Source organism: Polyodon spathula, chromosome 12 (assembly GCF_017654505.1).
Source record: "Polyodon spathula isolate WHYD16114869_AA chromosome 12, ASM1765450v1, whole genome shotgun sequence".
Taxonomy (NCBI): Eukaryota; Metazoa; Chordata; class Actinopteri; order Acipenseriformes; family Polyodontidae; genus Polyodon; species Polyodon spathula.
This window is the reverse complement of record NC_054545.1, coordinates 18,493,571-18,519,503: the sequence shown is the minus strand read 5'-3', so window position 1 is coordinate 18,519,503 and position 25,933 is coordinate 18,493,571. Positions and strand designations below refer to the sequence as shown.

The window sequence follows — 25,933 nt, the reverse complement described above, 5'->3', positions numbered from 1 at the left end:
ACAGTACAGTAGTGAAATCAAATGAATACCTAGTGCACTATCTTTTTACTTAAGCCTGTAGGCTGCCGGTAACACAAAATAAATTATACTGCTGCATTGCACACATTAGAGAAAATAATAAAACATTTTAAACTGAAGCAATTATTTATTTTTTACTGTAGCCTTCTTAGTACACAATTAACACAAAGCAAATCATGGGGCCACATTGACAAGTCATGATACTATACAGTACCTTACATATGACACACACTTTACAGAAATAAATCCTTTTTAAATTTACATTTACAGCTTATGCGTGGCTGCAGGTCAAATCTACCTGCTACTTTTGTTCTCTGCTGGTATTGACTTTCATTGCATTAGCAATTCAGAATTGTAATAACTGTAGTCCACATCTTGTGTTTTGAGCCACTGGAGTCCATATTTGTGAAGGCTTGTTGATTGATGGATCACAGTTAGTTTACACTCACCTGTATTAGTGAGGGGCTGCTGTATCAGCACCTGTATTAGTGAGGGGCTACTGTATCAGCACCTGTATTAGTGAGGGGCTGCTGTATCAGCACCTGTATTAGTGAGGGGCTGCTGTATCAGCACCTGTATTAGTGAGGGGCTGCTGTATCAGCACCTGTATTAGTGATGGGATGCTCTATCAGCACCTGCATTAGTGATGGGATGCTCTATCAGCACCTGTATTAGTGAGGGGATGCTGTATCAGCACCTGTATTAGTGAGGGGATGCTGTATCAGCACCTGTATTAGTGAGGGGCTGCTCTATCAGCACCTGCATTAGTGAGGGGCTGCTGTATCAGCACCTGCATTAGTGAGGGGCTGCTGTCTCAGCACCTGCATTAGTGAGGGGCTGCTGTATCAGCACCTGTATTAGTGATGGGATGCTCTATCAGCACCTGTATTAGTGAGGGGCTGTTATATCAGCACAGTGATCTTTTTCACCTATTCATTTTACTTTGGGTTTACAAACCGTTCGATCTGATATGACATACCCATTGGCTCATACCCCAGTGATGCTTTTGATTTTCCATTGCTGTTCCTTTGTGGTTTGATTTGCCCTTGCTTGATACATTGCTGTTTCGTTGCTGCACCTCTGGTCCTAACCCAGTCTCTCTCTCCCCCTCAGGAGGTGCGTTCTCCAGCCCCAGTGAGCCCGGACGGAGCATGTCGCACTTCCACCTACGGCTGCTGCTATGACGGGGTTAACCTGGCGACTGGGCCCAGTGGAGAGGGCTGCCACAGCCGGCCACATTACCGTAAGTGAATCTAGAGTGACAGAGGAGGCACAGTCGTAGACAAGAGTATTGCCAGCATACGCTTATTATACCAGAATCCAAGCTAACAGATTATGGACAAACTGTTTAACTGTAGGTACAATATTTTCTTCATTGATGGCTTTCTTTCCCTTTTTCTCTCCAGACATACCATTTTCCATTTTTGGGGAAAAGTTCTATTTTAAGTCTTATTGGACCAGAGAATTTTGTTAAAGAATGCTTCAGATTCCTGTTCATATTTCTTGGAAATTTCTAGATGGTTTGTTTTATGAATTATATTTTAAGAGGTTTGCAGCGAGGTCTACATGCATACACTCTTCTTTGTTCAGATGCCTTTCTAATTTTAGTTTGGACGTCCACTTCATTCAAGCATTTTTTGTTGTTTGTTAAAGTACCATAAATTGTGTATTTTGATCTTATTAATTGGGGGCTAATATTCTCTAAATGCTTGTATTTAACATGCTTTCTTGAATGAGCTTTCATTAAGTGGAGGGTGCCAATACTTTAGTCTGTGACTGCACAGGGGCAGGAATATCTCAATGGCAAATCCAATGGCATTTAGAAAAGATGGGAAAGGAATATATTCACCCTCGTTCTGGAATATTAGGTGCAGTAATACTAAAATATACTAGTCACATTCTTTAGACGCGGATGTTTTTAGAGTTCTGGACGCATTTCAGAATAAGAACATGTTAACCCAGCAGCACTATTGCACCTGTTCCCACTACTTCCCTTACCCCTCTCTACAGAACCATTGCCCTTCAACACCAAACAGCAAAACTGGTCACATGAACAATTTCAGTTAGCCAATGTGTCCACAAAATCAATGAACACTGGTTTATCAGACAATTCATTTTAGTGTTGCAAAGGTGAATGTTTCTAAATTTAGAAACAAAAAAGTATTTCTCAGTGCCTTTTAGTAGTATTTAATGTAGTATTTGTAAGGCGAACATTTGTAATAACATCTAACTGTATTCTGGTCATGACACAAACATTTAAACCCTTTAAGAAACGTGCTGGTGTGTTGCACGCAATGTGAAGCTGACAGGTGTGTAACTCTTTGTTTCTGCTCCAGCTAATCCCGTGGCATGTCTGCTCCCCTACGCTACTGGCCCCTGCTCGGAATGGACTGGCCGCTGGTACTTTGTCCCTTCCGGTGGGGCATGTTCCCAGTTCTGGTACGGTGGCTGCCATGGCAACCGCAACAGCTTTCTATCGGAGCAGGAGTGCCTGAGTGAGTGCAAGGGGCAGGCCAGCGTGCAGCCTGTGATCGGGGGAGGTCAGGACGTCCAGGCACAGACCCTCCAGCTGGAGAAGGAAGACCCCAGGGGAGATGGGAGACCACACAGCCCGGGGAAAGGGATCTTGCGGGGCGACAACTGGAGGAAGCCCCTGGCAGAAACCCACTCCAGCACAGGCAGCCAGTCACATTCCCAGCCTGATCAAAAAGTGTTCACCATCTATCATGGGACCGGCCCTCGTCTGACCATTGAGAAGAGACTAAGTGACCACACGCCACCCTCGCCCGCTGGGGAAATAAGTTCTCATGGAGGGCAGGCTTCCAGCAGCAGGAGCCCATTCCACAGCAGCCAGGCCCAGCCGGTGAAAGTGAGTGAGTGGGGAGGTTACGACCGGCACGCACAGGCGAGGGCTCACTTTGTGAAGGGGCAACACCGGCGCATTCACGAAGGAGGGCCAACGCTGCACACCACCTACCCTGGGAAATGGGACCAAGGGCCGGGGAAATTCATTAACTCGAGGTGGACCTCACAGGGTCAGAGCGGGGTCAAGAATCATGAGCTTCCCGACAGCGGCTACCCGGCTGACACGGGGAACCCTGAATCAGGGAGCCCCCAGCTCCCCCCTGAAGCAGCAGAGACCCTCAAGCCAGTGCCGGCCAGCGAGGAAGAGGCAGGGGAGGACGGGAACTCTGCTGGACGGGACGCTCCAGGACCAGCCTTTCAGTCCCCAGGCGGCTTGGTCTCCGAGCAGAGCTCCAGGCTGACAGCACAGTCCAGCCAGCACAGCTCCGAAAGGTGAGGGCAGGTTTGATAAGAGCATACAAGGAAGCACTCAAGAATGCAACAGCAACACCGTACGGGTGAATGGACTGCAGTGAGTCCTCGAAGAACATGCCCTTGTAACTTGAGGCAAAACCACTCACAATGTTGAGGTTTTCTTTACAATTCAATGAAGCTTTTTTTTTTTTTTTGAGTAAACATGTAAGATGACATCCAAGACAGTGTGAGTACTATTACTATTACTATGTAACCTGAACTGAAAAAATATACAATCTTCAAACAGATTACATTTGTGGCACTGCTGCTTTTATGAGTCACTGTATTTCAAATACAATCCTGTCCTAATATGTTTAGGGTACTATTTAAACTAATGGAAATGTGCTATGACTTCATAGAGCCAGCTTTATATATGTACCTGTGTTTATGAGAGGACTCATACCACATTGGTCTTATAACAAACCATCATGTTTAGGTAGGGCTGTGAGGAGGGTTGTAAACCCCTCCAATGAGCAGTCTTGTTGTTCTATTATGCTGTGAACACAAACAGCCCTTTTCTCCTGGGCATGTTGCATTTTGGAGTTGGATGACTGAACTGAAGCCGTCTCTCCCTTTCCTTCCCTCCCCCCCAGGTTGAATATTGATAAGTCAGGACCCTCAACAGTGGAAGGACGGCCCGGGAAGACAGTGAGACTGCCCTGCAAGGTGTCCCCCTCTCCCGGCGTCACAGTGGAATGGAGGAGAGACGGGCGCCCCCTGAGCTCCCCCAGGTAAGGAGTCCAGCTCACCTGTAGTGTCCTGAATGTCTGTGTACATGGGTAATTTCAGCACAAGCAGAAGTGAACACTTTCATATTTTAACTACTGTGTTTAGCTGTTGCTGCATGGGAGGAAAACAAGATTGCAGATTTGTTTGCTTGTTGTCTGCCAATTACTTCTTAAGAGTAATTGTAGCGAGGTGCTTGTGATTCTCAATCGTCGAAAATCGCTTTTGTGAAACGGGCCCCAGTACCGGATATGAAAGGATGCCTACAAGGCATGGCACAGCATGTGATTTAAACCATGTCCTGGGGACAGTGTCACCGTGAGTGAAGGGTGCAGATGCCATGGCAGCACTGTGTCAGTGTCGGAGAAAATGAGCTCTGGTGTGTTGTGAAATACAGAAGGCGAAATGTGTGCTCTGATTGGCTTAACAATCCTGAGCAGTCTAGAATAGAATTTGATCAAAGGCCAGCTGGTTAATTAAGAGCCCTCGATCCCCCCTGGCAGATGGATTAGACCAGGCTGCTGTTGACTTCTGCTCCACTCCAGAATGACATTAACATTAACTCAGCTCTCCCCAGAGCCTGGTGGCTGTGTGAATGTTCTTGGATACCACGGTCTGGTAGCACCAAGATAAACCCAATTAAAGTCTCTCTCATCAGGGATACAACCAGTGAAGAAAACACCAGTGGCTTGGTGTTGCATTTCCACTCTCAAAAAAAGATCCATGTGATTAATGTCCCTTTGGCCTGTTTAAATTGACCAGGTTTTAGGCCTGTTTTATTTGTTTATATTTTTGTTGGCTTTAAGGCTGGTATGCGGTAATGAAACCTGTGAGATTTCCTCAGGGCTGACCCCCTGGAGTGCCCCCTTGTGGGCCGGCTGACTCACTGCTGCTGTATGGTCTCTGCACTGGCAGGCACTTGCAGCAGCCTGATGGCTCGATGCTGATTGGTCCGCTGAGCGCCCGGGACTCCGGCTGGTTGATGTGTGTGGCTTCGAACAGCAGGGAGCGAGACCACCGCTACATCCTCCTCACTGTGGCAGGTAACCCGTCTGCACAAGCGTTCTTCAGTAGGGCTACACACTGTCAGACACGAGACACATTTCCTAGAGACTGGGCTATTGGTTTATTTATTTATGTAAAGGGTGTGTGTGTATTTCAGTGGGGTACAGCAAGTGATTCCTGCTTTAATCCTAAAAGTTGGTTTTGGCTGGGCCCTGTAGGTAGACCAATGAAGACTTTATCCGAATTTACTGCTTGGCTTATGGCTTGTTTCACAGTCCCTGGGTAACGTTTCTTCTAGTTTGATCTTGTAACCTATTAACAACAACTAGAGAATAGTCTTCACAGTACCTGGCTGCTGTGTAAGGAAGTGTGTTTGGTGATTTCAGAGGACCTTCGCTCCCCCGTGCCGCCCCAGGAGGACCATTCCATTCAGCAGGGGGGTGGGGGCTTCGTCTCTGGGCATCCGATCGAAACTGGACCCGAGAGCAACCCATCCCAGGCAATGCACCCTGCACCATGGCCTGCGCACCACAGCACACACAGGTACAATCTGTATGCTGCCGTTACTGAAGCATTCACATTGGTGGGGGTTCAGAGAGTTTAACATCATGTAGTGAGTACAGTGCAGGCCAGTATATTTTATATTCAGTATTTCTTCAGTCATTTCCATACACAATTAAAACGTGTTTAATCCACTGGGTGTTGTAGTGTTGACCCACTACAGAGCGATGCTTAAAGATATGCTTGCGGAACTCCAGCTGGCAATGCGTCTGTATTAGATTTGCTTGCGGAACTCCAGCTGGCAATGCGTCTGTATTAGATTTGCTTGCGGAACTCCAGCTGGCAATGCGTCTGTATTAGATTTGCTTGCGGAACTCCAGCTGGTAATGCGTCTGTATTAGATTTGCTAGCGGATTTCCAGCTGGCAGTGTGTCTGTATTAGATTTGCTTTACTTTCTGTAGTTCTGATGGGTTTTACAGTGTTGCAGTGCAAGCATTGTCAAGTGTGCAGGTTTTGCTTTTCTAAGCTCTTCGTTATGCAGCAGAAGCAGGCACAGTGTAAATGCACTATAACACTGGATTGTCATGAATAGTATTTATGAAAGTGTCATGACACAGCCTCGTACAACATAAACACATGTATTGCACTGGAAATGCAGCCTTCTGCTTGGCTAGTGTGAGTGATAGCATGATAATAAGATCCCATCGGGGAGAGTACCTCTCTGCCTGGTACAAGCACACAGACTGCTACAAGACAGGAGCAGCATGTCTCAGTTACACCTAAAACAGGCCAGGCCATGTCTCAGTTACACCTAAAACAGGCCAGGCCAGTCTTTCATACAATTCTGTCCTCATTTATTTATTCAGTTCTGCAGCCCTGGATGTTATAAAGTTATTGAGTACCCTGGAAATCCTGGGTTTAAATGCCTGCTTGCTCGCTCAGCAGTGACTGGAAATCCTGCTCCATAGCTTCAACCTCCCTGAAGGGCTTCTATCTCTCTCTCTCTCTCTCTCTCTCTCTCTCTCATGTTCAGCTCAGTTTACACCTTGCACAATAGTAAATCCGAGCCCTGTTGTACTGCACACATAGTGTATATTAATCACGTTAGTATGGACTGGTCTTTAAACTGCGTCATGGCTGAAACTAACAAAAGAATTCCAGAAGTCATCCCTTACATAGCTAGGGCTCAAGTGTTCTGTTTTGCAGCAAACTTATTTCTCATGGAATTGACAACAGGTAGGATTTAACAACTGTTGTATAATTGCAGCACAGCACTCCAGGGTGTGTCGCTGTGGGATATTGCCAAGTCCATTACATCATGCAATGGAGTGGTAAATAAAAAACAACTGACAGGATGTAAAGAGAACTGTAACATTGCACAGCCCACGAGCCTCCCCACTGCACTCCACAGCACTGGTGACATGAAGCAGTGTGCTCAGTGAAAGTGAATGACTGAACTGAAGCCTTCCCTCCATTTCAGGTTGAGTATTGATAAGTCAGGACCCTCAACCGTGGAAGGACGGCCCGGGCAGACAGTGAGACTGCCCTGCAAGGTGTCCCCCTCTCCCGGCGTCACAGTGGAGTGGAGGAGAGACGGGCGCCCCCTGAGCACCCCCAGGTAAGGAGTTCAGAGGGACTGGAGCAGCTGCAGAGTGGTGAAGTACAGCTTGAGCTGCAGGCGCCACTGCCTTTAGAATCCCATTCTGTTTATAGTGAATACATCATTCTGTTTTACTGATGTTTCAGAATAAACCATCAGTTTGTTCTGACGCAGACCTGTCCGTCTATTGCAAGCAGTTCTTCGTCTGCGTGAATGGGTTCAATGTTATAAGGAACAATACTTAACTCCAATATATAGGCTTTTTATTTTAAGTAAGACCTGGGCACATGTGTAGGGTCAGTGTCTGCGATCTATATGCCGGGTTTCTCTCATTCACTTCTGTAGCAGAGAATGAGGGTTTATTTATTTTGTGATGTAGAATAGTGCACTGAAAGTGTAGGGGACCACCTGCACTGCTTTTATGGTCCAAAAGTTCAATACAAGGCAGGAATAAGTGGAAAGTTGTGGTGTAACCATGTGCCTCTGGGCCGAGGACTGCCTCAGGCATGTCAAAGTGCAGAGGGCCCAGCCGGCAGTTAGAAGGAATGAGGAATTGAGAGCTGAGCGGTGGTGGAGGTGGGCGGATACCACTAAAAACATGTGACCTGAAGGAGTAAAGTGCTATTAATAACTGAAAGAGGGAGGGTGTATGTGTTGCTCCATTCTGGCTGAACCTCGGAAAGCTTTTACTTAAATGGAAGGCAGTGTGTTCTCTATGTCTGGAGCTCTCTCTCTCTCTGTCTGTGCAGACATACCCAGCAGGCGGACGGCTCCCTAATCATCAGCCCACTGAGCAGCGAGGACCCCGGCCATTACACCTGTATCGCCTCCAACGGGAGGGAAAGGGACCACCGGCAACTCCAGCTCAAAGTGCAAGGTGAGGAACGAGCACGTAGCGGCTTGAATGCTGTTAACACAATCCCTCACACAGCAACGGCTAATGAAAGAACACATGCTCTTCCTGTGGTATTCCAAATCCTGCTGTGCTACAATGACATGACACTGTACAGTTTGGATAAACGAACATCACAGAGGACTATAGTGATTATAATCCCAATGACAGATTCAGGAATGAAGCGGCACAAAACAGACTATTAAATAAAACAGGTCTCTAAAACAAACAGAGACCGTCTATACAGCTATGGCCAGAATTTCTGCATCATCTAAAATTTTAGGATTGAGAAATACAAAAATTTAAAATAAAACTATATGAACATCTTTTATTTGAAGTCAGAGAAACTACAAAATAATATAGCAAAAAAGTCTACAAAAGCCATAATGGTAGTACAGTATTTCATGTTAGATTTCAAAATGTAATTCATTATGTTAAAGTAACTTTATTCAGCAGGTTTCATTCAATTTTATGAAGTAACATGTGTTAATTCTATTGGGGATGCAAATCTTTTGGCCATAGCGGTCTTGTCTTGTACATTAAAAAAAAAAAAAAAAAAAAAAAAAAACATATACTGTAGGAAGAATGTGGGACCCCAGTCCAAAACTTTCAAAGTAAACTTCTGTGTTCTCCATTTCAGGAGAGCTGAAAATCACCACAGCCCCAAACAATGTGCAGGTCTCAGAGGGAAGCAGCACTCAGCTACCCTGCATCGTGACAGGCAGCAATGTGAACGTACGCTGGTCCAGGTGAGAAGGCAGTGCCTCTGATCCGGGGAGGGGAGAGGGAGGCACAGCTAGGTTAAAACACTGGTCTACATGAGAGGAGAGCACCTCTGATCCGGGGAGGGGAGAGGGAGGCACAGCTGGGTTAGAGCGCTGATCCGGGGAGGGGAGAGGTAGGCACAGCTGGCTTAGAGCGCTGGTCTCGGTGAGAGGGAAGCGCCTCTGATCCAGGGAGGGGAGGGGAGGAGGAGGCACAGCTGGGTTAGAGCACTGTTCCAGGTGAGAGGGCAGCGCCTGTGATCCGGGGAGGGGAGAGGGAGGCACAGCTAGGTTAGAACGCTGGTCTACATGAGAGGAGAGCACCTGTGATCTGGGGAGGGGAGAGGGAGTCACAGCTGGGTTAGAGCGCTGGTCCAGGTGAGAGGACAACACCTCTGATCCAGGTACAGCTGGGTTAGGGCAGAAAGGGAGAGGGACTTCCACTCAATTTCTTTGCTCCTGTTCTTTAGCTATAACCAATAGGCCTGCCTCCCAGTCTATACCGCGGGCTATGGCCAGTCTTGCCTCAGGTAAGGTAGTGCAAGATTAGTGCCAGTTTGCTATTTTATGTACGACCAGTGTTCTTTTATTTCTTATTTGTGTCATACTGTAGGGCTGCCTCAGTTTGAAGTCTCGTGTTAGTATGCAAGCCTGTGACAGAGGACGCTGCGACATGTATACAGATTTTACACACTGTAAAGTGAAATGTTTGCAAATCAATAAAACAAGTACAAATTTCATTTTTTCTAACTTCAAAACAGCTGCTTGCATTTTAGTTTAATCTGTTTCCTATGCAGGCCACTATAGCTGTTCTTGACTCAAGTGGTCAGCGGTTTACATTTATGTTACCAGTACAATAAGGAATTTGATGTCTTTGTACACGAGACTACACTCTTACAGGTTTCAAGTGTAGTCGCTACTCATAGGATCCATTTGGAACATGATTTAGTAGTTTTATTACATCAGCATTGTTTGCATTTTTTATATTTTAAAGACAGGGGTGTTCGTGTTGTCTCCCAAATACTACCTGAATGTCAAGACTGACCAGTTGCAGTCATAATTTGCCAAAGCATTTTACACAGGGTTGCAGTTTGACCCCTTTCCTTCGCTCCCGCAGAAACGGGGTCCCGGTGCGATCAGACGGACGTCATGTTCTCATCTCAAAGGACGGCAGCCTGATACTGAACAACGTGCAGCGCATGGACGAGGGCTCCTACACCTGCAACGCATACACAGGCTCCCACTCCGTTAGCGCCAGCGCGGAGGTCAGGGTCATCAAGAACACCCTGCAGGGTCAGTGACTCAAACTGCAGACAGCAGTCTATTTACAACAGCGAAGGCAGGATTCTGGATTTTAGAGATAGTGCCCACAGCTAATTTAGATTTATGGAAGGCACCTTTGTCAGACTGTCAGTGCCCAGGCAAAAATAATTGCAGCATACTCATACTATCTCACTTGGAAGAAACAAAAACAAAAACTGAAAATGTAATTCTGTCTTTGTATTTCCAGCCCCGCCATCCAGATCCAACAATGCCGAGTGCATCGACCAGCCTGAGCTTGCTAACTGTGACCTGATCGTGTACGCCAAGCTGTGCAGCAACGAGTACTACTCCAGCTTCTGCTGCGCCAGCTGCTCCAGACACACCGAGCAGGGATAGACACTCGCCCGGAGGCAGAGCACAGGGAGGGAGGGGCAGCGGTGAGCACCAGCATCTGGGGAATTATTCCATCCCAAGCAGGGCAGAACAGGATTCATACCGACTAATCCACGGGGTTCCAGCCCATCACACTTACACAGCAGGGTGCAATTTAGCAGCTTTAAGAGCAAACCAACAAAAGCAGAGAAACAAGAAAAACAAAGTTCAATCCTACAGCCAAATTCAATAATTTTGTTCCACACTATAAGTAATGTGTCGTGCTAGTGTTCGAATGGTGTTTCAGAAGATAGGTAGACTCATAAAACGGGTTGCAACAGATCCTGCTTACATGTTAGAGTGATCAGAATATTAAATAGGCAACACTCACACATCAAAATACTGTATTGATTGAGCAATGCAAGTTACAAATAAAATGTAGTAGTATTCTGCCATTAATCAGAACTAGACGAAACATCACGTGTGGCCTTTGTATGCAACTCTGAAGGCTATTTTCTGCTCAGCACTAGCTGGAAAGATTTAATAAAATATACATTGTCAGGTTCCCTTGAAATAATTATTTAATTCAATTCCCTCAAGCTTATCCATGCTGTTGGTTTACTTATGCCCAGTCTTTACTAAACCACCACATGATACCACGATAACCAATACACTACTTTAAGCAGTTTCTCTGTGCAGGAGGAAAACCTCAACTAGTATCAGATACAAACTGTAGAATGCTTTTGAAACTCCCAACCACCAGCACACAGTCAGTGATTGTGGAGGACGGAGGTACAAGGTGGTAAAGCAACATGTAGATGAGCGGTGACTGGAAATCCTGCTCCACAGCTTCAACCTCCCTGAAGGGCACACTCACACTCTCTCTCTCTCTCTCGTTTTTAATTTTAAAACATTTCAACCCCACTGAGCAAAATCTGGCACTGGGCTTTCCTGGGGGGGAAAAAATGATACATTGAAGATGCACACTGTTGTAAATGATCATTTGTACTTTAAAAGAAGCAAGGGCAGCACTAAAGATCGACATGCTATTTTTTAAAATGGCAAGCCCCGGGTAAAGGAATATTTAGAATAAAATGGTTATTTTGTATATAAAGGTATATTTTAGGTACTTTTTTAAACTGTACAAATGACAAGTCTAATGTATTTAAACTCTGCAGCAGTTCCATCGTGTAATTTTCTATAAAAGCACATTTCCAGGTTTAAGGTTGGCTTGGGCTGTCTCATGCCTGCAATACTAGGTTTAAATAAGGAAATAAATGTTAATGTCCATTTAACAGAGCATATGAAGTGTTGTCTTTCTTATTAGTCTGGGCTGATGATTGGGGGTGCAGTAAGGGATCATATACAAGCTTGAAGCCAATTGCAGTCCACTATCCTAATCTTGTGATCCATTGCTTCCCAGTGTTGAGCATAGTGATGCAGGACTCTTGGTTCCAGATTTAAAGCCAATTTATCCAAACGTATCCAAATGTATTTGGGGCACCAAAAGATCCTTCAAATGCTGCCGAACTCTTTCTGCTAAAGGGCTTTATCCTTTAGTCCAGGGGCCTCCTTGAATTGCTCCATGGAATACGTTTGTACCAGAGGACAGTTGGAAACTACAGTAAGTTGAGTTAGACTTGTTATTCATGTTGCTGAGACAGAATCACTTGGATCCTGTAAGACACAAATTCTGAGGTCAATCAGCTACTAGGAGCCAGACTACACTAGACGGGCAGAATGCCCTCTTCATAAATTAGCTATTATATTCGCTTGAAAATGCACATTTTGAACTTATGATCAGTCTCACAAAATCTGAACCACCGACCAAAAGTCACAACGAATAACCGACTGGGAGACCCTAAGAAATTCAATCCCATTAGTTGCATTTTCAGAAATAAATCTCTGTGCATGCGCAAATTATATATACATATATATATATACACACACACACACACACACACACACACATATACATATAATTATTATATTAGATAGACACACACACAATAAAAACAGACTGCAGAGGTTTGTTTCTGCCACCATCTTTTATTTAATCTGTTGAAAAAAAAATAGCTGTAGGATTCAGAGCACAGTACTTGAAAGAGAAAAGGGAGGGGTGTGCATGTGTCACAGAACCCTTCAAAGTTACTTTAAATGCATTTTACATTTTATAAACCAAATGGAATAAGGTGAACGGAGGTTTCAGAAGATTCTGGGGCTTGTAGCTGCAGATAATTCTGTACCCATTTTTATAGTTATTGAATGTGTTTGTGTAAATTCTTTTTATACATCCTTTTGTAGAAAAAAAAACAACAAAAATGTACACAGATACCATTCAATTTGACAATAGTGTTAAAATCCATAAAAAGACATTGAGACTACACAAAATAGACTGGGGCAAAGGAAATGTTAAAAAGAACAAAATGAAAATAAAAGACAATGCTTCTTCTGGATTCAATCCATTGTGACAATACTGCTCTCCAAGTAGAATACATCAGTGCTAGATTACAGGTCATGATTGTTGCTGCAATTTAAAACTACTTACACTAAATGGTGTCCAATCAGGGGACAACAACAAAAATACCCCCCACCCCCCCCATTTACAATAGAATCAGTGATAAATCAATCTGTATATACACATTTCACATCGCTAATCCTCACCTTTGGCAAGATTACTTACAACTCATCTCCGTTTAATTCCATAACTATTTAAAATATACTAAATGCATAAAAATAAAGATTTTGGCATTCTCTCCCATGTTTTTTTTTTTTTAAAACCTCTAAACAGCATGGAAGCTTAAGTGTCCTGTTCAGTGCTGCGGCCTCTCAGATATGGGGGCTTTAGTATCCCACCTCCGCCTGCAGGGGGCTCTAACTAACAAGAAAGGACTGGAGAGGTGACCATACCATTCAGGGCACACATGGGTCCTTTTAAAAACACCACCAATCCCACCCTGGGATCAGTTTGACGATCAGTGTCGCTGTGACACATCCACAGGGGTCTAGTCGGAAAAAGGTTTCAGATGCTGCTTTTGGGAATTAAAAAAAGAAAACAAAATGAAAGCAAGCAGCTCTTCGTTCCGATTTCCCACCTTCACTATGTACAGTATTTAGATTGTATTATATATTTTTTTAAATGACTGTCCAGTTTACAAGTTCACTCTGCAGCAAAGGGCATCTTACCCCTTGTCTGCCTTTTAAAGTTCGATCTCAAAGGTTTTCTGTAGGTCAGTGGAGAAGGGGTTTGTGGGAGAGGGAGAGGTGCGCTGCCTGGACCTGCTCTCCAGTGCCACCCACTGGGCCTCAAAGGGGTCGATGGGCTGAGCAGAGGAGGGCTGGCTCCAGCAGTCAGCTCCGTTGAAGGCAACGGTTCCATTGGACTGCGCTGGCAGTGGCGGCTGCTGCTGAGCTGGTTTGTAGGATTGCACCTCGTACTGGGGGAACGAATTCTGTTTGGGGAAGTTAGCTGGAGAGGGCTGCGAGATCACCTGGGTGTGTGTGGCAGTGCCAAAGACATTTGCCACCATCTGGGAGGGGGTGATGCCCACCACAGGGACGCTGGGCTGCCCATACGGGATCCCATTCGCCAGAGAATAGCCCTGGGAAGGAGGGAGGAAGGCAGGCTGCTGTCTTGGGGGGATCATAGGCACAGCTGCTGGCGGTGGAGCCATGAAGGTGTTGGTAGGAAAGGGCTGTGCTGGCAAAGGCATGGCAATACCAACAGGGTTTACGCTTGGCTGCTGTTGGGCTCGGACCGTCTTGGATACCTCTTCTAACCAGCGGTCTGCCTCCGAGGGGGTTCTCCTGTGAGTCAGGTGTGGTGGTGCAACTGCACTGGGAAGTGTAGGTGCCATTGCTGACTGATTCACCCAATTTCCACCTAGAAATCGAGAAACAAAAATCATACATGTCCAGTCACAAGTGCACAGGCTTACCTGGCTTCCTAGAGCTGTGCTGCAGTGCACACTGGGAGGTATACAGCAGTGTGAGTACAACAAGCCCAAAACAGCATGCATTGTTAGTTAACCTTCACCCATGCCATGACCAGGGGTTTAATATTCCCTTAAAACATGCACTTGCCTTGATAAACCTTCTCCCCCTGAGCTCTAAGGATCGTGAGGCAGAACATCTAACTGAGCACAGCATCTTCTCCCCTCCCCGAGGAGCTCACCTGGGTTAGCAGTGGCACTGGGTCCCAGAGCCCAGGGGTTTGTGTCACGGGCAGGCAGTGCTGGTGGTGGTGCTGCTGCCGCCACCACAGCGGCAGTGCTGACTGGGTTAGCAATAGGCAGGGGGAGGGCAGAGGCAGCACCAATAACTAGAGCAGCAAACAGGAAGGGGTTAATCCAGCACAGGCAAGAACCTCAAAACACCTCCTCCCCGAACATGCAAAAAACAAAAACCTGGTAGGCAAACATCCACGCCTTGAATCGTAGCTGTGCCTTTGGAAAAGCTTGAATTACTGGCTGTTTAGTGCAGAGATTTTGCTCCTTCTACCTCGTTAGCGGTATTAGTGTTAACACAAGACTAATGCGAAGGTGTAATGAAGGAGAAGCAGGCTGTACCTTGAGCAGCAGGAGACTGTGGAGAGGAGGCAGGCTTGGACATGGGTGCTGATGAAAAGGGGTCCTCAGGGGGGCCGCTGAAGGCAGTGGTGATCTGGGTGCACAGGGAGCTGATACTGTCGGCTTCCCCCTCAACCTCAGGGACTGCCAAGGAGAGTCAGGGTGGAGGGTGAGAAAGTAGAAGACGATGGATGGATAGGTTGGGGTGATGAGGGTGGATAGGTGGGGTTGGGGGGTGGATGAGTGGGGTGAGGAGGAGGAAGGATGGGAGGTGGGTGGGGTGTGGGGGGCAGGAGGATTGGGTGGGGGTAGTGAGGATGAGAATGCATGGAAGACAATTAAATCTTTCATGAATCTATGAAAGAACAACTCATTTACTGAACAGAAAACCATTTTAAAAAGACACGAAGTACATGTATAATTAGGATTTTCTTATGTTTCAAACGGTATGCATATGTTTGCAGTATGCATGGACAGTTTTGCAAATGTATGCATGGTGTATCAAAAAAGTATTCAAACCAGCCCTGCTGGTTTTGGTGGGGCTTGGGGGTGTGACTGTTTTATCCTACTAATCCTCTTCCTCAACAAATATCCTTGAATTAAAAATAAATAAATAAATAAATAAATAAATAAATAAAAATCCCTCAAGCAAATAAAATGTTTACAATAGCGTAGTTGTCTTGAAAAGAGCAGTGATACCGCAAAAAATAATGTGGAATAACATTTAATTATATATATATCTAGACCAAGACATCCAGTAAGTGCAGTGGCACCTGCTTATTTACTATGCTGAATGACAGGGTGGGATATGTGTTCTTCATTTCACCCAATCAAATGAATTTCTGAACTAGTGACCGATACACCTTTTTTTGTCATCATTGCATCTTTGTATGGACATGACAAAAGGGAATGTTTATCTTTTACATAAACGTCAAATGATGCTATCAAGTGTTTCACAATCACATCATTTCAATATAAAAGTATTGACAATTACACAAGAACACCTTTCAATGGATCAGCTTATCAGGAGGCATGCAGCCCATATTAAATATACAGCATCCACTGAACCGAAACTCGCATGTACATTGCTGCTGGTGCAAATAGAGGCAAGACCATGGATTTTAAAACCTTGGTAATCCCAATGCCTTACCAGAGTTCGTGATGGGGAAGTCTGACTTGCGCTGCATAGTGGAGGGCAGCTCGTTCATGCGCAAGGAAAGCTGTCGTTTGAAGGGGGAGGTGTTCTGGCCGAGGGCGGGGAAGCCTCGGAAGGAGCCCTGGCGAGCGAGGGCCTCCACGGGGGCGTGGCGGCGAGGGATGGCGTGGGGGTTGTTGTCCTGTGGGCCGGCTGCTGGGGGGGACGAGGAGGGAGAGGGAGGGGTGGGAGTTGGAGCCATTGAGTTCACCACAGCAGCAGCAGTATTTGTGTTTGTACTTGGGGGAGTGAGGGTCTTCACATCTGCTTCAGCTGTGGACAACACATATGTAAGCATCAACAAAATGTGTCTCAAATATAAACTTAATTTCCCTGTATTTCTATTGTATGTAGTGGGTTTAACAAATGGGTCTATAAAATCACTGGATTAGTATAGAGTTTAAAAAAAAAAATGTCTTTAGATTCATCTCCATTTAAACCCCATTGACTGAAAGAATATACTCACAAATTACAGTTTCGTAGAGAGGAAACAGCTCTGGTTTGAAATTTCAACATTCGACAATTCACAGTTCGGCGATGCTGACAGTACAATTGTAAGTCATATTGTTCTTGTATAAAAGCCTTTTGCTAACTCAATATCTCATGGGTTTTTGAAGTGCATGCAGAGCACTGTCTTTCTGGTATGAAAAGAACTTGCTCTCTATCACCCAGACAGATACCTTTCTTGGCGTCTTGAATCTGCCTCATGATCTCCTCCCGCTCAGCCTGCTCCGTTGCCGTGGTGACCCTGAAGGAGCCCTCGCGGGTGAAGGTGGTTCTGTTGGCGTCGAAGGTAGCCGTCACCCCGCACTCCTTCTCTCTCTTTTGCTTTTTCTCCAGACAGGCGGCAAAGGCACAGCCCACCGCATGGCTCAGACGCTCCCCCTGGGCACAGGCAGGGAAGATTAGATCATGCAGCATAATGTGAATGCTGCTTGAAAATACTGCAGTGCTTGCGTGAGGAATGTGCGTGTGTATTTGCTGGGAAAAATCATAAACTCACAGAGTCCTTGACTGCCATGAAACAGTGACAGATCCAGCGGCGAGTGGTACCATCCCTGCAGATGTAGGAGAATGCCCGGTCGAAGTTCCGGTCTGGGGCACAGAAAGACACCTTCTCTATTGTCTGGTCTAAAATTAGGTCCTTTTCAGGTGAAAGAAAAAAAACACAATCATTAACATCATTAAAATGCTTTCATCACACTTTATAAAAGGACCCTGCTTGCCACTGACTTGAAATGGACTCTGCAAAAGTTCATGACATGTCTTGGTTCTATTAATATTAAAAACAGAGTAGGCAAACTTGTGAATCAGTAATTTGAAAATGTGTTCAATAGCTCTACCAAAGTACACTGTGACAAACTTACTTGTAACAGGTAGAAGTAGCTTTCTTATGATACAGATAAGGGATGCTGCCATTGATATGAACTCTATGAAATGGATTAGACAGTGCGTTGTACTGAAGGTGCATAATATTTGTGGTGTTTCTATTTGTGAACCCCCTGTATTTCTCTTGTTTATATCAATGTATGTCACCTAGCCACAGTCTCTAGGCAAAGTCATTCACTTAACCTCTAACCTAGTTACTGGGAACCTTTATTTACAAGTATATACATAATGACAATGAGCTGGTTTATAACATTTCCATAAAACATACAGCATGCTAGGCAACACTGCTGCTGGAAATACAAGAATTGCTTCGTCTCTGTAGTTGTATACCACAGAACTATCCAAATGGGACCACCAGGGGGCGTACAGGACAGCTAGTCAAGAATGCCAGCAAACATGTTTTCAGATTATCCTTAAGGATACTATTTTGTCACAGTAAAATGGTCAGTCAACTCTAAAAACTGACAAATTTCATGGAATGGTCACGGCTACAAAGATTATAACTTATCTGAAAAATATATTTAAAAAAAAAAATACATACATTTTTTCTTCAAATAAGTTCTAATCTTTGTAGCCGTGACCATTATATATAAAGCAATAATTTAATATGTGTGCTAAATAAACATCTATTCATTTAATGCGCTCCTAGTCAAAAGTAAACTTGTCCAATGTAAAAAAATGACCTGAACACTGAAATTACATAAAATAAATGCTTTGGTTGTAAATGGAGAATTTTACAACAATATCCTTTTGTTGAAGTCTATTTAAACACAGCTGTGGTTTTGGTATTACAAGACGTGCATTAAGAGTTCATTCTGATCAGTCTGTCATCCCTGAGCTCGTTCTTACGATTAGAAGGCTCGCTCTGCACGGTTACAGGCCCTGCAAGAGCTGCAAGTTTCATGCTTCACCAGAATGAAAAATCTGGTGAACGGCAAGTCTGTGACTTACCAGAAAATTAATTACAAAACATACCACAAATGAAGGAATAAAACTTGCGTTATGAACTTCAAAAACATTTTCTGTTATTTACTTATTTAGTTATTTACTTAGATATATTTAAACAAAATACTGTAAAGCCATAAATATTACTTCATTATAATCCAGGGCTCGAAATGGAACGTGAAACAAACAGTGTGATTGGTCGAGAAAGGTTCCAGCTGTCTGTATATATTGGATGGATACGGACAGTTGGAGCCTTGTCACATACTCAAAATCACTGCGCTGCCTCACAGAATTTAAAGTAACGGTAGCCATCTTGTTTACAGTTACAGATGTACAGTAAAGCTATAAAACAGTGAAATTACCAACAAAAAATAAGAAACCCAAAAGTGGTAAGTAGACATGGCGATTTGGATGAAGAGCAACTTAATGAACTGGAAGATCTCAAAATAAAGAAAATACCAACAAATAAATAAATAAATAAAACAAATACATTTGCTGTATGTATGTTTATACTCACTCACCCTGACTTTGGTCACTTCAAATAATATATTTTTAGAGGTTTATAACGCTACAGAAAAACAAAAAAAGACACTTCTGCACATTATTCACCCTCTCTGATACAGACTTTGAACAAATTATCAAAATCCAAGACGTCATTGAATTTATTTTTATTCTTCCTCTCTTATGCTCAAAAAGCCAGGTAATCCACAGTATTTCTTGAAAGACTGACATTGGAAAACACGCTTTTTCTCAGGACATACTACATACTATTTCTGTGACTAAGCATGCAGTCTTTTACAAAAGCACACTTAGAAAAGGGCTTTGACAACTTTGCGATTGGCACTGACACAAGGTAAATTGCCTTTACTGCCGCATCACTTTCACTTTGTCTTTTTAAACATGTTATGCTGTAAATCAAGGGTTATTTTTAATTCGGCCAGCTTTTCCTGCCTTTGCTTTCCTTCAAACTCGCCATATTTGTTTTTATATTTTGTTTCATAGTAGCACCTTAAATTGAATTATTTCATTACCGCAGTACTTCCCTTACATACCAAGCAAATGGGGTTTTCTTGCTGCTCTACAAATAAATATTCAAACTCCCACCTTACTTATCGATCTTTCTTTTCTTGGACATTTTGAGAGTTTTCTCGCCGTCTTCTGTTTCTTTAGCTCTGAGCCTCCAGCTACTTTTCTGACGGCTGATGGGATTTGGAGTTTTTACATGTAATAACCCAACAGACTCAGACTGGGCCAGGCCAAATTACACTGTAATGAATGAACTTTGCAGGAGGCTGGATAAAGTACCTCCAAGGGCCGTATTCAGCCCCCGGGCCTTGAGTTTGACACCCCTGATATACACAGACTACACATACTTCTGGGGGTTGGAGGCCCTCGACTTCGTCTCATGCTGCATAACGCCCGGAGGCATTTGTATATTCGACATTTACAGACACCCTGTCGGGTCTTATTGCATACCGAAATGTACTGCACTAAGATATTCGTGCCAAAAATGTTAAAAAACTGCAAAAAACACAGAACAAAAAGCCTTGCAAAAATGTATGGCTTTACAGCAAATAGTCATTAACTATCCAACCTTGCCCCTCATTATTTTGACTGACTCGTATATTAAATATGTACTGCAGATTATTGACCCCATGGGAAAACTATTACCACCTCTAGGGTGCAATGCCCTTAGCCTAGATCTTGTCATTGGTATGGCTAGTTTAAAAAGGTTGGAAACCCTGCTTTACCACCCTTTAGACATTTTTACAACAAATAAAGCAATTGTGAAATGATAAAAAATTGAAATCTTTTTTCTAGATATTTCAAGCATTGCAAATTAGTAAGTTAATTTGTAGAAATACAATTTTTCTAGGTACAAAACACAAGACAAACCTTTGTTTTGTCATCAACGACGCGGAGTCCATCCGCTGATACCCAGAGGACAGCCTTCACTGCTTTCTTTCCAGCCTTTAAAAGTAAGAGATAAAGATGAGCCACTTTGGTCTAAGCGTCTTACTGACTGCGTCCCACTGTAGCTCACCCCCCACCCCCCACCACCTGTAAAAAAGGAGAGGCAGGAACAGAGTGTCAAATTTAGAGCATTCCCCAGAATACCCACATGAACTGGCAGCAGAGATGCAGGAACACAGCTCACTGCAAAGAGGAAAACCAGGCCAGCACATTTCAACCACACGCAAGCTGCTCCCACTGGAGGTTTTCATGCCTTCAACGCATTTGAGAAAGTGGAAAGATCAATGGATGGGGGGACGGAGACGAGAAGCCACACCTCACATACCCTGCTCTAGGACACTTATGTATTGTTGTTGTTCTTGAGGATCTGAGCAACAATTCTAAATAACGTCTGTGCACTCAAGGCAGTAGCCTGCTGAGGTGCCTACTGGCTGACAATACAAGCTACCTGTCAGAGGCATCAGGACTCGGCGAAGAGGTTAGGTATGGAGCACCACTTGTGCCAAAACTATCCAGCTATTAAATTTCTCAATTAATTTCTCAATGTTTGTCAATTCATGAATTGGTCCATTTGTCCAGCAATTCGTCTATAAATTTGTCAATTCATACAGTAATTCATGAACTTATTTGTTAATTCATCTAATAATTCATTAATAAATTTGTCAATTCATTAATACAAAAGGCTGTACAGACTTTAGTCTGAAGTGTTTGCTCGGTGCTTGACCTGCAAATTTCCAATCAACCAGGCGAACATCCCTGCAAACTTCCCAACAAACAGACAAACTTCCAACTGTCAATCTCACACTGTGCCAAAAACACTGCAACCTCTCTAGCCAATGGGAGCACACAGTAATATTTTAACCAATGAAAACCCAGCCTCACTCAAACCTGTTTCAGACAATAATATTGCAGTTTATTAGAAAGGGCGTTTCAAAAGATATCTATTTAACAAGATACTCAATTCGGCCAACTGATTTTCAACGGAGACTTCGGTCTCACTGCGCGCAAAGCATTGTGGTATATACAGAGAGCTCGGCAAAAACAATTCTATGGAGAGTCAATGGAGGCGTAAGAAATTTTGCTGATTTTCACCATGTTAAAAAAACGCATCAAACTTTTGAAGTAGACTTCACATTCGCCCAAGGTCTTTTGAAGAAAACAGCAACATTAGCAAATTATGACAATACGTAATTATGAAAAATGCTGATCGCACATGTCATCGATGTTAATATCTATTGACAGCTTTCAGAAGTGGGTAACAGGACATTTAAAAGATATATCATCAGATATATTTTATTACTATTTTTGTGTATGTTAATTATTTGTGAAATCATTTTATAACAAATATATGGATGAACATTACCTTTTATTTTTTACCTGCTTTGTCCAAGTAGCTACTGGTAGTCTGTTTACCATACTATATTGCTGTGTTTTGATAATATTTTATGTTGTAATGTTATGTATTTCTAAAGTAACCGGTGTTACAGGACTGTTAAATGATTTAATGAATACGCTTCTTTAGAGCGATGTTTCTGCGCATGAGCCACCGAACGGTGCAGTGCTCAGAAAATAGCATTTTTTATAATAACTGTGTATTGTCATAATTTGCTAATGTTGCTGTTTTCTTCAAAAGGCCTTGGGCAAATGTGAAATCTACTTCAAAAGTTTGATGCTTTTTTTTTTTAACATGGCAAAAACCAGTACAAACCAGCAAAATTTCTTACGCCTTCATTGACTCTCAATAGAATTTTTTTTGACAAGATCTCTGTATATACGACAATGCTTTCCGCGCAGTGAGATGGAAATCTCTGTTGAAAATCAGCGGAGTCGAGTATCTTGTTAAACAGAGTATCTTTTGAAACGCCCTTTCTAAACAGTTTTGAGTAAGGCTGGGTTTTCATTGGTTAAAATATTAGTGTGTGCTCCCATTGGCTAAAAAAGTTAGTGTTTTTCAGCAGTGCGAGATTGACAGCTGGAAGTTTGTTTGTTGGGAAGTTTACAGGGAAGTTCGTCTGGTTGATTGGAAATTTGCAGGTCAAGGGGCGAGCAAACGGTTCAAACTAAAGTCTGTACAGCCTTTCATATTAATGACATGACAAATTAATTACTAGATGAATTAAAAAATAAGTTTATGAATTACTATATGAAGTGACAAACAAATTGACAAATTAATGGCTGGATAGTTTTGGCACAAATGGCTCTCCATAGATAGGGGGCCAGATTCAAAAGGTCTGAAGGGCCAATGACAGGATTGTGTTTTATTTGAACTTAAAAAGAAGTGTCTGACTGAGTGTTTTAATGCTGTACCCTAATGTTAATTACTGTATGCTCCGGCTTTTGAGTCATTTCTTATCCAGGTCACCACATTAAAAATAACTTGTTTTCAATAGTTGCACACCTAGCTAAATAAAGGAACTGGATTTTAATGAATTCCCTGAAGGAGTCTGTGGAAACAGCACAGTAAATCTCTCCTTTCTCCAGCAGTATTACCTCTGAGAAGTTTGGACTCGGATAAAACAATACTGATAATATTATGTTTATGTATTAAGCTCCTCATTTCTCATTCATGTAGCAATGGCCTTGGATTCTGTTTAATTTACAAAACTTCAACATATTGGGAATGTTTGTACCAAATCACAAAATTCATCTTAAGCCCTCCAATACAATAACACATTACTGTATTTTTGTGTAAAGACTGCACTGATACAGAATTTATTTTTATATGGAAATTTTATATGGGATTTTAAATATAATACTGGCCTACATTGTACACTTACTACTACGTAAAAAATAAGGCTCACACCTACATTTGGTTGCATATTTCTGAAAATGTTTAGACAAAATTAAAAATGTTTAACTTTTAAAACATCCCTAGTCTAAATAATCATGGAAAGGAAGAGGTCTGTGTGCGCACAGCACAAATTCTCGATTGGACAACAGTAGGTTCATTTTTTGAAAGACCATCCAAGGCCTTAACGGGAAGCCTGAACTAGCATCTTTGTTTTTTTGAGAGGTGTGACCCTACTCCACCCCTTTTCCATCATTCACAGATACCACCAGCTGAAAATTCAAACTTACTTTTCCAAAGAAGCTTTTGAAGAACTTCCTGTCCTGGAGTGACAGAGGGGGGGACGACAAGCCAGGAGAAACATTACTGAAGGAAGGCTACAAACATCCCACAGCTTCAGGCACATGTGAACAGGGGTGGTGGGGTTAGAAGGTTGGTGGGTAGAAGGGGGAAAGGTGGGAGGCTCATTAATTCAGAGCCAAGAACCTTGTGGAGCTTAAAAAAAGCTGCAGCTCCAGTTAGAGAATGAAAGGACAGATTAAAAGAAGGACACTGTGTAGCTCATGCACAGCTAACAGCTCTCGTTCCCTTGAAGAGAATCGTTTAGTAACCAGGTTAGTAAAACTTGACAGCAGAGGGCTCCCTCATGCACCAGCATGGTTATTTCAGTGGGAAGGGTTTTAGAAGCTCAGCTGGGAGCACACTTGTCTCTTGCTCACGTATGAGTTTGATGTTGCTGAAATGACAACCTAGGAATACCCAGACACCAGTGTGCAGGAAAGGAAATCACTCCTGTCACACAGCAGTTTGATCTGAAGTGACTCAAGCTGCTATGCAATGGGGATCTTATCCAAGATGGTGGAAGGGTTCTAGGTCATTATGACTTTGTCATCCTTCTGCGAACACAGAACTGCAAGTCTGTGGACAAAGCAATATTTCTGAAGCTATGAAGATAATGTTTTGGCTCATATCTTCATCAGTGTACATGACACAAAAACACCAGACAGTGAAACTCATCACACAAATAAAAGCCTTAGCCACATGTTTGTCAACTTGATTTATAGTTCACCTAACAAAAAAAAGCCCAATTTCTTCTGAATAAACTTCACATCCTCCACCACTTGGCAATCAAATAATCCATAGGTTTACACAATGGTTTTTCTTTTTTATGTATTTCCAAACAAACACCTTGAAGATTGGGGTGGGGTTACACGTTATAAACAGGTGCTGTATCAGCCTTGGTGTCCGACTCTAACTGGGTTAAAAGAATTGTAACGCTGCTTCATAGCAATCTGAATGAAAATCTGCTGCTGCCAAGTTTTATCTTGTTAAACCAGATCAGTAAAATCAGGAGAGAAAAAAATCAACACAAACAGAAAACCAGCAAAAGCTCAAAAAATTCCACATCAGCTCTCGTCATGCCTGGGGGCAAAGCGAAAACCCTGAGAAGCTAGCTGCCTGAGGCATTGCACAGGATCCCCTGGGCACCTGTTTAACTAATTACAAAAAAAGTGTGGAAACACGACGCAAGGATAGGAGAGTGTTTCTCTTCGATCGAGGCAGTTTAGTTCAGTATACTGGTCACATACTGGCAGCCACTGTATAAGAGATCAGGGGAGAACATTATCTTAAATATGAATACTCTAATCTAATCTCAAAGCAAGGAACCTTGACCTACCCCTAAAGGTTCCCCAATAACAAACACCGCTTTTTTTCCAAGTACACACAGATTTTGACTTTGCCCCAATTGGTTAATTGTTAATCTTACTTGAGCCTGTTTAAACCATGACGTGGAGCTGGATTCCTTGAGGGGTTAGTGAAACACCAGGCATGCAAGACTTTAAAATCAGTTTCAAAACAAACACAAAGGAACAGAGATGGGGCAATGTGCAATGAGATAATAAATAATTCTTTAACCTGCTTAAAAACAAAAAACACAAAATATTAAACCATGAATTTCGTAAATGAGGAGACATAAAGAACAAAAACTAGGATTAACACTTATTAAAACAGGTATGCAAATGGCAATAATAATAATAATAATAATAATAATAATAATAATAATAATAATAATAATAATAAAATATGCTGCAGAGACATAAGGACTAGTAAGAAATGCTTTGGAATTTCTTTTATTTTGTATTATTTCTTAGTTCATTACTGCTCCCCCTTGTATTGTGTGAAGTACATCACTTCAAATACAGCGCTATAGACACACTGTTACATTCTGGTTCCAGTCTGTAGGCTGACTGCAGCTCGACCACTGGATAGAGTCCGAACACATGGACAAAGCAGCAGCAACTTTTCATCTACAGTGATACAGTGAACCAGTGATTATATTGCTAGTGCTAACAAAATACAAGAAAATGTATTCAAACATTGGATAGCACTCTTGGGATACTTTAAAAGGACACTCAGAAATCCTGGGCATCCCCAGAAGGTAAGAAGCGCTGCAAGTCTGTATTACTTAAACTTGAGTCCTTTACTACACACTTCACTACCCACAAATATAGAATACAACACTTCAACACAAGATTATAGGCACTACAAAAGGCCAGTTTGCCTTTATCAGCGTTGCTTCTTGTCTGCATGCATTGCGGATCTCACTCCAGTC

At 43.0% G+C, this 25,933-nt stretch overlaps 2 protein-coding genes across 8 annotated transcripts in view; one reads left to right on the top strand and one right to left on the bottom strand.

Annotated features, from left to right (window-relative positions):
- Nucleotides 1-11,755, top strand: part of paplna (papilin a, proteoglycan-like sulfated glycoprotein) — a 68,159-nt gene extending 56,404 nt beyond the window's left edge. For all 3 annotated transcript variants that reach the window (XM_041264949.1, XM_041264950.1, XM_041264948.1), the window contains 10 exons: nt 1,132-1,261; nt 2,355-3,315; nt 3,930-4,067; nt 4,978-5,105; nt 5,454-5,610; nt 7,050-7,187; nt 7,919-8,046; nt 8,702-8,810; nt 9,943-10,118; nt 10,336-11,755. In XM_041264949.1, coding sequence (XP_041120883.1) covers nt 1,132-1,261; nt 2,355-3,315; nt 3,930-4,067; nt 4,978-5,105; nt 5,454-5,610; nt 7,050-7,187; nt 7,919-8,046; nt 8,702-8,810; nt 9,943-10,118; nt 10,336-10,484 — 2,214 coding nt within the window. In that variant the 3' untranslated portion in view covers nt 10,485-11,755. The remainder of the gene's footprint in view (nt 1-1,131; nt 1,262-2,354; nt 3,316-3,929; nt 4,068-4,977; nt 5,106-5,453; nt 5,611-7,049; nt 7,188-7,918; nt 8,047-8,701; nt 8,811-9,942; nt 10,119-10,335) is intronic.
- A 734-nt stretch (nt 11,756-12,489) lies between these two features.
- numb (NUMB endocytic adaptor protein) overlaps nt 12,490-25,933 on the bottom strand; it is a 74,347-nt gene continuing 60,903 nt past the window's right edge. For 2 of the 5 annotated variants that reach the window (XM_041264952.1, XM_041264953.1), the window contains exons 4-11: nt 23,610-23,642; nt 20,454-20,528; nt 17,227-17,367; nt 16,904-17,108; nt 16,179-16,496; nt 15,029-15,172; nt 14,635-14,781; nt 12,490-14,343 (exon numbers count right to left, since the gene is read on the bottom strand). In XM_041264952.1, coding sequence (XP_041120886.1) covers nt 13,661-14,343; nt 14,635-14,781; nt 15,029-15,172; nt 16,179-16,496; nt 16,904-17,108; nt 17,227-17,367; nt 20,454-20,528; nt 23,610-23,642 — 1,746 coding nt within the window. In that variant the 3' untranslated portion in view covers nt 12,490-13,660. The remainder of the gene's footprint in view (nt 14,344-14,634; nt 14,782-15,028; nt 15,173-16,178; nt 16,497-16,903; nt 17,109-17,226; nt 17,368-20,453; nt 20,529-23,609; nt 23,643-25,933) is intronic. The other 3 variants (XM_041264954.1, XM_041264951.1, XM_041264955.1) reach the window with 3 other exon arrangements.